This window comes from Priapulus caudatus, unplaced genomic scaffold, assembly GCF_000485595.1.
Source record: "Priapulus caudatus unplaced genomic scaffold, Priapulus_caudatus-5.0.1 Scaffold3463, whole genome shotgun sequence".
Taxonomy (NCBI): domain Eukaryota; kingdom Metazoa; phylum Priapulida; class Priapulimorpha; order Priapulimorphida; family Priapulidae; genus Priapulus; species Priapulus caudatus.
The window spans coordinates 5,106-16,532 of record NW_014580524.1 but is presented as its reverse complement, the minus strand read 5'-3'; the positions used below and the strand labels follow the sequence as shown (position 1 = coordinate 16,532).

Sequence of the window (11,427 nt, the reverse complement as noted above, 5' to 3'; positions counted from 1 at the left end):
GCTTACGACAAAGTTTATAGAATAAACGTTTATTTTCAACCACCTCGCGAACTTAGATAAACGTTTCAGTACATAAGTTTGTATAGTGTGTGCGAGCTAACGTTTGTTTCTAACCTATAATAAACGTTAAATGATGGTTAGTGTGTAGCCGTTCATAAACAGGCTTGTTTCATGTTACGACATAAGTATAAATAACGTTTATTTTCAGCCACCTTCCCAAACCCTAGATAAACGTTCTAGTACTGCGTTTTGTAATAGGTGTGCAGCTTAAAGTTCTTGTTTCTAACATATAAAAAACGTTAAATAAACCGATTACGTTCAACGTTTCATGGCTAACGTTTGTTCATGAGTTACGACTCAAGTTTATTAAATAAAGTTTATTTTTACCCCTCGAAACCCTAGATAAAGCGTTCAGTACTGGCTTAGTAATAGTGTGCAGAATAACCGTTTGTTTCTAACGCATTTGGCAACTATTTAAAAACGTAAATAGTTAGTGGCGATGTAAGTTAAGTTTATAGCTGAACGTTTGTAGTAAACCATTTCGCACTATAAGCAAAAACGTTAAATGGTGGTTGACAACAACGTTTGTGGCAAACGTTTGTCAAGAAACCTATATATAACTTTGATTTATAACGTTTGATGAAAGCGTTCTGTGTAGAAGGTTTAATCAAACGCAAACCAAAATAAACCCAGAAATAACGTTAGGAAAACGTTATGTTGTTAGCTGGGTATACCACTGTGCTAATGTGCGACTTGCAGTATATACAGAGATATTATATATGTAATATATAGCATATATATATGTAATATATACATATATATAGTAGTATATTGTATATATACATATATATATATACACATATCCACACATGTATATACATATATAGATACATATATATATATATATGCGGATACACAGATATTACACTGATATACGCCACATATACAGCACACATGCACACATCATACACACCTCCCTCCCCCCCCCCTCTGCTCTCTCTCTCTCTGCCAGTCTGCGACTCGACTAGGTACTTTCCCTATGCATGAATATATTAGCGTCCGCGACCACACACTTTGACATGGCGGTGTGTGAGATGCTGAGTAGCGGATGTATTATGATATATATATCGTTATGGTGGCGCGAGAAAGCGTGTATAGGTATGTATCATACTTGGCAATGTGGAAGTGCTTGCGACTCTTGCGACGGATCCATGAGTATAAAAGCTCGTTGCGACCAGAGCAGTTTCACATGGGGATTATTATATGATATATCATATCATTGTTTCCCGAGAACGGCAATATATATAGGATATGTATATACTTGCGGAGGTTAACACAGTGATAGAACAGGCTGTCAGCGTCTGAATATAAAATCCTCGCGACGCGGCACACCATGAGATGCGGATGTATATATCCTAGATATATAGGCTGTTCAGCATGTATATATATACGGCATGCTGCGCGAATCAGACGTAGCGATTAAACGGGTAATTGATGGCAGGTGTTTTGCACCCAGTGTTGGTATGTGACGAGCCCGGGTCACGAGCGAGCGAGTGAGCAACGCAAGGAGATGGAAGAATGAAGGGGGGGGAGAGGGGCGGTGCGGGAATGCATAGACATGACGTGTCTATATGTGTGCGGGCTGTTGCGTTGCGATGGTGTCTAGGCGCGTCACGCGGTCGAGGGCGTTGGCAGCCATCAGATGACAAAGATTCGCGTGTACTGCATCAATGAACATGACGTGTGGCTATATGGGTGGATATATGTTTCATGCAGCCGATGATCGGCGTGACGTCATTTTTTTTTGTTGCAGTGTACCGTCACGCCACGAGAACTCGGCTATCTCTGAAGTACCCAGTTGAATGCCATAACAGCCTGAGCTGCTGATGGCTATCTCACGCACATAACCTGTATTGCAAAAAACCCTAACTAACCCTAACCCTAACCCTAACCCTAAACCCTAACCCTAACCCTCCTAACCCCGTATCCGCTAACCCTAACCCTAACCCTAATTAAATTTAATTAACACTAATACTAACACTAACACTAACACACAAATGGATAAAGATAGAAAAATAGAAAAATAAAAATATTAAACAGATGGGATTCGAACCCATCACCTCAAGAAGAATCGTTCGGCGCCTTACCCGCTGCGCTATTTTGGTTCGCTCAAATGATGTATTGATGTATGTGCCCTATATGCATACATGGATGTGCGTTGCGTGATTGGTCTAGCCACTGACGTCACACTGACGTACACTGACATCACGCGATCAGTCGGTGGCATAGAAACATATATCCACCTGTATATGTGGGAGCGTGTGTGCCTCATTAGATGGTATGGGACGAATGATGATTGAATAGGGGTGTAGGGTAGCTTAGAGTCGCTAGGATAATAGTAGGATGAAGAGGCGACAACGCACTACCCCGAATAAGGGTTAATAGGCTGTTTGTAGGAATGGTTGTACGCCACGTAGTACGTAGTACGTAGTACGTACTTGTATTGCATGAATGAATTGCTGTGTAGACTATTAGATACCGTTAGTGATGATAGCTCACGTGGATTGTTGATGGTGTAGCGTGTTTGGGTCATTCGATGTGCATGTGTAATTCTATTCGCGTTTATCTGTTTGCGTGAGTATATGCATATCAATGTGTATGTGCGAGCACGGTTGCAGAGCAGGGCAAACAATGAATACAAGGAAGACATTGATATTGTTTTCACACGACAGATATCATACAGTTTATTCACACGCGAATTCTGTATGACATGACGAGCATCAATCATGGTATGCCCCCAGTGCGCAGCAGATAGGCGCGCGTGGCTTGATGTATATTTGCGGAATACGCATAAATATAGTCCTGCGGCTCGATGTTGTAACGCCGGAGGTCGATGCGTAGATGCGAAGACTAAAACATGTGTTATTGCTATGTTTTAATATTGATGTGTTTGTTACTGTATATGCGGAAGAACGAGAATCATGAATGGAAAAAGCGGCCTAACCGTAACCTACCCTAACCCTAACCCAACACATAACCCTAACCTAACCCTACCTGACCCTAACCCTAACCCTAACCCTACAACCCTAACCCTACCCTGACCCTAACCCTACCCCAACCCTAACCCGTAACCCTAACCCTATTCCCTAACCTAACCTAACCCTAACACCTAAACCCTAACCTAACCACACACTACACACACACACGCTACACATCTACACACACACACACACACACACACACACACACACACACACACACACACACTGCACACTACAGGCTACACAGCGGTGCGCGCAGCAGCGGAATTGGCAGCTGGGAGAGGGGGGTGGCACTGTATATGAGTACGGTATGGACCTTTACGCCTGGCCAGCGCGCACCGGCCGCAAGAGAACTGCTGCTGATGCTGTTTTGGCTGCTGCTGGAAGAGGTCGAGCGGGCGGGCGTGCGAATGCATAATATGCCGGCGAGAGGCAGCAGGGTACAGTCAAATAACAATGCGGTGTTTCTAGGCGGTGATTTATGAGTTCTCCCAAAAAGATGGAATAGCAACGGATTTCCAGGTAATTTACTGCGGAGAGCAAGTAATATGAGTCCGTTAATGGCACGCGCAAATATCGACATAGATTTCAGGGCCCTAGCAGCGGAAGGTGACGGGAAATGCTCGCGCGTTGCAATGGTCAGAAACGGCCGAAAACGGACGAGTAGGGTCGCTTGAACGCATTTTTTTCGACACTTCCAGTTAACTCACATCATGTTTATCGGTTGAAATGAACAAAGAACACCCTCACCAGTACCCCTGTCGAGTTTAAAGGGGCTACCCCCACATTTAAGAAAATGACATAGGTTTCAATGGGCTACATGTTCTCTATCCTTGAACCAAAATACCGGTAAAAATGCGAAACAAACACGCGAAAATTCGCGAATGCAGTATGAGGGTATATAGCGCCACCGCGCGGACATTTATTAAAATAATAAATAATTTGTATTTTTTATATTCTTTTGATTTTGTTTTTGTCTAAAATGGTCGCATACCATCTTTCCTGTTTAGACGCATGTATGCTGGATTGAGAATATATATGTGTTTGGGGTGGTGACCTCTTACGAGGGGGGAGAAGATAGACAGACAGACAGACACAAAAACAGGCTCGCCCTTTATGTAACAGATGTGAAATTCATGGTTCTGGGACAAATACCCCCCTACACTCACGTCCGGACAATTATCCCCCGGACAATTACCCCCAGGACAATTACCCCCATGCTATTCACCCCCTGGACAATTACCCCCCGGACAATCACCTCCTAGACAATTACCCCCCTGACATTTACCCCCCGGACAATTACCCCCCGGACATTTACGCCACGGACAATTACCCCCCGGACATTGACTCACTTGTTGTTTATTATTCATTGTTGAACAATGATACAGGGAGGAGGTCGAGGAGGAGGGAAGATGGTGGTGGAGGAGGAGGAGGAGAAGGTGGTGGAGGAGGAGGGGGGAGAAGGTGGAGGAGGAGGAGGAGGAAGAGCGGAGAAGGTGGTGGAGGAGGAGGAGAGGAGGAGGTGGAGGATGAGGAAGAGGGGGAGAAGGTGGAGGAGAGGAGGTGGAGGAGGAGGAAGGGGAGAAGGTGGAGGAGAGGAGGTGACGGAGGAGAAGGAGGGGTGGAGGAGGATGAGGTAGAGAAGGGAGGAGGTAGTGGAGGGCCAGGTGATGGAGGAGGAGGGGAGGTGGTGGAGTAGGAGGAGAGGAAGAGAGGAGGTAGCGGAGGGGAGAAGGTGGTGGAGGAGGAAGAGAGGAGGAGGGGAGAAGGTGGCGGAGGAGGAGGAGGGAAGGGGGGAGAAGGGAGGAAGTAGCGGAGGGTCAGGTGGTGGAGGAGGAGTGGAGAAGGTATTGGATGATGAGGAGAGGAAGAGAAGAGGTGGAGGAGGAGGAGGGGGAGAAGGTGGTGGAGGAAGAGGAGGGGGAGGTAGAGGAGGGCACCTCTACCTCCTCCTCTCCTCCTCCATCACATTCTCCCCTCCTCTTCCTCTTCCCTCAACCACCACCTGCACCTCCTCTACCTCCTCCTCTCCCCCTCCTACTCCTACTCTTCCACTACCTTCTCCGTCGTCCTCTATCTGCTCATCTAAATGTCCAGGGGGTAAATGTCCGGGGGGTAATTGTCCGGGGGGTATTTGTCCTGATACCGTAATTCATATAATATTTGACAATACATGTTGTGTACGGAATGAGAAAGAACGCTTCTGTTGCTTCTTAATCTTTATTGCATCTGTCATTACGCATACAGCGACGCTACGCATATGGTGAATCTAAAACATACAAGATTACCACACTGAGACTCGCGCATACAATAGCAGCTCTGTAATTACACCACTACAAATAATGGTTAAACACTAATAGAAATACATATTGGCCCATTCGGCATATAATTGTAGAAAACAAACTAGCAAACTTACGAACTGTGCACCTGCATTCCATACACAGGTATTAAGTCCTGACTGTGACTCGACAGTGAACGACCACCGTTGGCCTATACAAATAAAATTACACAATATAGTTTCTATCCGATTTGTACTTGAATAGCTTACAAATTATAGGTAACACCTAAATTATACACTCATGTAAATAGTCACAAACATCCTTAATTTATGGCCTAAATTCCTATCAAAGCTCAACACTTAAAAATCCTAATGACAGAATGGCCCACACACAAAGGCTGTCAACTATACCAGCACCAAACCACCCTTAACTCACACATCATCCACTATTTAACACGCAGGCAGATTCCTATACATCCTATAACACCTTAGAAACGATTGTAATATTAGACTGGAGCATAATATTTGCTTTAAACACACAATAACGGAAAATTTACCATCAACGATGAAAGCACATATGTTTCTTCTAACCTGCAATCCTGTAGTGGGGCGTATATGTGACATTTTTTACATAAAGTGTGCAATTCTGGAAAGAAGCATGAAAATTTGCTCTAGAGGGGTTTTAAGTATGCTGAATTCAAAAATTGCGGGAAACACGATGTCACTCCAACGTTTCCCGCCAAAAAATCAAAAATTAAAAATGGCCGCCAGAAAAAATGTTTTTGCCCATAAATCAGCTGTAAGTGTTATGATGTGTTTTATACCCGTTCTATGGGGTGCATTGACCTCAAAAACATATGTATATAGACCAAGATCATGGTACTTGGGGCACTTACAGCTGATTTATGGGCAAAACTGTGTTTTGTGGCGGCCATTTTGAATTTTCAACTTTTTGGCGGGAAGATTACATCTTATGATATTTGACATGTATTTTATTGCATTCTTTGACTTCAAAAAAATAGGTATATACATTAAGAGCATGGTAATCGGGGCACTTACAGCTGATTTATGGGCAAAAACATTTTTTCTGGCGGCCATTTTTAATTTTTGATTTTTTGGCGGTAAACGTTGGAGTGACATCGTGTTTACCGCAATTTTTGAAATCAGCATACTCAAAACCCCCCTAGAGCAAATTTTCATGCTTCTTTCCAGAAGTGCACACCTCAGACACATATCCGCCCCACTACTGCGATCTTCTATCGATTAACACCTAATCCACCCGGTGGCAGCACCGACCAGTCCTGGTTAAGAACCCCATAGGTGGAGCCACTGTATCATAAGCTGCTCGGTACAGGTCAAATTAACATTTAGATCGCTAAATTATTAGAGATTCCAACTACTATTACCGGCAGGCTAAACTGGCGGTAACACACCCCCTCCTTGAATTTACCTAGATTCAACCTAACGTCACATCACTGATCACCAGCCAGAGACCCTTCCAATGGCACCAGCTTGGTGATTGGCCTCCACAAATGAGTGGACTTCGTTCTGAGTCGAACGCTCCGAACCAAGTCATCTGCGCCACGTTTCACTTCCACAACTAACCCTAGGGGCCATGCTCCTCGAGGTGCATCTTCCTCTTTGATCAGCACGACATCACCCACCCGAAGATTCAGCTTCTCTTGCTGCCATCTTGGGCGCCTCTGCAGTTGCGGGAGGTACTCTAGGAGCCACCTCTTCCAAAACAGATCGGCAAGGCACTGGGAGTACCGCCAACGCTTCCGATACATGTCCCGTGAGAAGAACGTACCCGAAGACAATGACGTGTTGTTGTGCAGCAGCAGCAAGTGATTGGGCGTGAGGGGTTCATCGTCATCTGGGTCATCACTACACTTAGTGATTGGCCGGCTGTTTACCAGATTCTCAGCATCACACATAACTGTGCACAGCACATCATCAGTCAATCTGGCATCCCGGTCCAGAATTGTGCACAATACCCGGCGAACTGTGCGTATCATCCTCTCCCATATACCTCCATGATGGGACGCGAGTGGCATTATTAAACTTCCACTCAACTCCACGCCTGTGAGCCGATCGAATGATGTGCCCCTGGTCCAATTGACGCAAGCTACGGGACAATTCATTGTGCGCTCCCATTGTCTGAGAATACTTTAACGGGGCAGCCACGACGTGCTATGAATCGGAAGAACACAGCTAAGAAGGCATCCGTCTCTAGGCTATTCAACACTTCGATGTGCACTGCTCTCACAGTGAGGCGTGTGTACAAGCAACCATACCTTTTTACTTCCAAACGCCCTAATTTCACGTAGAAAGGGCCAAATATGTCCACCCCAACACAGGAAAAGCCAGGGCTGCCTGATTCACCACGCTCCGGTGGAAGATCAGCCATCTTCTGATGGTGTGTTGGTGCATAAAGCTTCTTACATACGACACATGCATGCTTTACTTCCTTCAGTAGGCTTCTGGCTCGTACGATCCAATACTTGTGCCTGAGTCGACTCAGCGACCACTCGGTTCCTAAATGAGCGGCATCATGACACTCTTTGGCAATCATCTTGGAAACTTTATGAGCCGACGACAGGATGACGGGGTGCTTAGCCTCGTAACCCATCCTGGCATGCTTTAGCCTCCCTCCTACCACTAATATCCCACGTGAATTGAGAATAGGATTCAGATTCTTCACGGGACTGGAAGTAGCCACCGCGCCTCGTTCCATCAGCGCTGCGATCTCGGACTTGCAAGTCTGGCCCTGCGCATAGCGAACTACTTGCTCATCAGCTCGAGCTAACTCCGATGCGGTTGTGTGACCGGCTAACTTAGACTTGTCCCCGAGCTCTGCAGAAACTCTCACTCGCATGAGCCAGCTCAGGGCCTTCTTCAGTTTGTAGAAACTATAATAATGTTCAATCAGGGCTTCCATAGGATGCCGGACTGCATTTGCGGTGCTTGCAACTGCCACAGAAACATCCCTTTTCACTTCGGCATCTGTCTCCATCAGATCAACGGATGTCCGCCCATCCGATGGCCAGGTGCTCTTGTACTCCCCGAGGAAGCTTGGGCCACAGAACCAAGATTGAGGAACAGACTCGGCACTACACCCACGTAACAATACGTCCGCAGAGTTTTCCTTTCCCTTTACGTGGCGCCATTGAGCTGGATCATTGTGTTGCCTGATGAGCGACACTCTATTTGCGACAAACGTCTTGAACCTCTTGGCATCATTCTGGATATAGGCCAAGGTTATACGGCTGTCTGTCCAGAAGGTTGACCTAAGCAGTGGCACCTCCATTTCTCTCCTGATGATGCAGTCAAGCTTGGCTCCCACCACAGCAGCAGAAAGTTCTAGTCTGGGAAGGGTGGTGCTACCCTAGCCTTGCTGGCTAGCAGGGCCACACGGACTTTCCCTGCTTGATTTATCATTCTTAGGTAGGAACAGGCTCCATACCCTATTTCGCTGGCGTCACTAAAGTGGTGCAACTCCATCTCACTTCCCCCGAACCCGTCTGGAATGACACACCTCGGAAACTTGAGTTTGGGAACGTCTGCTAAGGATGCTAACCAGGCAATCCATATTTGACTAATACTAGGAGGGACTGTCATATCCCAGGGCAGCTTGAGCTTAGTGACTTCCTGGAATAATATTTTCCCTTGGGAGATGATTGGTGAAACCAAACCAAGTGGATCATACGTCGATGCCAACTGACTCAGCATGAATCTCTTCGTGATGCCTCGTGTTTCTGTGTCCTTACTGACAAAGTAGAAGCAGTCATTCATGACCTCCCACTTGACTCCAAGGGCCTTGCTGCCCATGCTTGCTGTAATTTCCTTGACTTCTTTCGCTCTATCCTTGACATCCACACTTTGTAGGAGCTCGACGTCATTGACCACAAATTTCGTCAAATTAAATCCTCCCAGCACGAGCGCTTGCTTTGTCCCCTGCATGATTTGGACAGCTTCTCCTTTGGTCTTGACAGACTTTAACATGTCATCTACATAGAACGAGCGACGAACAGTGTCCCTGATGTCTTCACTGACGGGAGAATCTTCAATAGTTTTCCGGAGGGCAAAAGTGCTACTGCTTGCCCACCATACACCCCCAAAGAGGTGTGACGTCATCCTAAATTCCACTGTGGCACCGTTCTCATACTGTAACGTTTCAGTTTCTTACTCATAGCTCTCGAAAGCTCGGCTGTGTTATCCGTGATCGCGCGTTCGTGACTACGTATATTATCGGAGGTAACGCGGTGTCGTGATGACAAACAATGAATGCTGAGGATACGTGGTTAGATTACAAACATTTTTACTAGCTTCGACGTCGTACACACATAGCAAGGGGTCCGTGTAGATGACCCGTACGAATACAGAAAGGTGCGCGGAATACAATGTCTAACTTACATCTTAGGTGGATGGTCGGTATTTCTACTAGCACTATTGACGGTACGTCTGTCTTCGTGTGGGCTGCAGAACGAATAGATCGAGCCCTTTCTTTCCGACAAACATTCTTCCTAATCGTGACGCTGACTCCATTGTCTAAGCCCAGCGCTGCTATTGGCCGGTCACGCGTGTCTGCTGGACCCGCGTTTCTAGTGGCCGTTGGCGTGGGTCATGGTCACGCCCTGTTTATGGTCTAACCCATTACGTGCTGCCGCCATTGTTAGCATGTGCGTGTTTCCTAGACAATAGACCTGTCCTATATGTTGTGACCCTGTATTTCACTTGCCCTGCTTCTATTTCTGACTTCTATTTATTATTAATGATATTTCTTCGTTACATTACTCCCCCCATATGACAAGTTGGGAGCCGTAGTAATGCGGTGGACAACTTCCGTAACTGTATTGATGCGTCGACTAAAATACGTTTTTTATGGTATTTTCTCTTATTTTTTTATTTTTTTTTTATGTTTTTTTAATTTTCGCTATTTAAAATTTTCTTTTTATCCTCTCCCTCACCAAAATTGAACATCTTTCACCCTCACATTATATCCCTCACCCAAAATTGAACATTCCTTCCCCCATACACACAAAACACAAAAGGTATAAAAAACAATACACAAATACACATTACCCCTTATTTCCCCCCCCCCAAACGACATACTATCTTTAACCCCCACATTATTTATATATATATCTTTATTTGTTTCAATATTTTAGTAAAATTTTTTTTTAATTTTTTTATTTTGTCTCTAGTAAGCTATAGTATCCGGCTGCCGCCTTCGTTGTTGTCCTCGTCGTCGTGTCCCTTCCTCCGTCGTCGTTCCGTGCTGCGTTGTCCCGTCCGTCCTCCAACGTTGTCGCTCCCGTCCTCCTCCGTCGTCCCGGTGGGTGCTGCGCCGTCGTGGTCTGCGTCGTCCTCCTCTAGTCCCACCGATAAAACCTCGCCGTCTCCTCGTCGTCCTCGTCCTCCTCCTCCCAATCGTCATCGCTGTCGTCGGGCACAATAGGTTGCCCTGGCCGCTGCTGGTTCACCATGGACACGCCCAGCAGCGGCGCCAGTTCTATGGGGACGACAGCGATTGCCGTGTCGTCGTCGTCACGGTGGACGACGGTCCATCCCGGATTGTTCATCCGGTATCTGCGGACATCCGCCCGAAACGCCGCCCAGCTGTCGTAGCTCGTCTGCCTACCCACTGTCGAGGCGAGTCCTGGGTAGATCAGGCGCGGCGTTGGGGGTGGGGGCCCGCCGGTCGGGTAGCGGGAAGCGCCGGGCGTTGCGATCTCCCCGTCGCTCCGGGCTGCCCTTAGGGCCTCCCAATCGATGGGTGGCTGATTGCTAGCCGGCGATTGCGGCCGTGGCACGTACAGTGCCTCAGGGGTGGGAAGGCCGCGCCGCGCCCTCCACGCAAACGAGCCGCCCGACGCGGTCGCACTCTCCTGGTGCTGGTGCGATGCGGCGCCTTCTTCGTCGTCGCTGTAGTAGGTGCTGTGCTGCTCCTCCTGATCGCTGTCTTGCGCGTCTCCGAAACCCATGATCGCTGGCGTGTTGGTATTTACTGCAGGTGCTCAAAAGAGACTAGATTAGTCATACTGTGCGATCTTGCACGTTTATGCACTTTGATATTGGTTATTGGCACGTTGCGAATACCGTGGT

At 46.8% G+C, this 11,427-nt stretch overlaps 1 protein-coding gene across 1 annotated transcript; it reads right to left on the bottom strand.

Moving 5' to 3' along the window:
- Window positions 1-7,459: 7,459 nt before the first annotated feature.
- On the bottom strand, window positions 7,460-8,629 carry LOC106819449. The gene has a single exon (XM_014824081.1). It carries the CDS (start codon window positions 8,627-8,629, stop codon window positions 7,460-7,462), a length of 1,170 nt encoding a protein of 389 aa, XP_014679567.1.
- Between the last annotated feature and the right edge of the window lie 2,798 nt (window positions 8,630-11,427).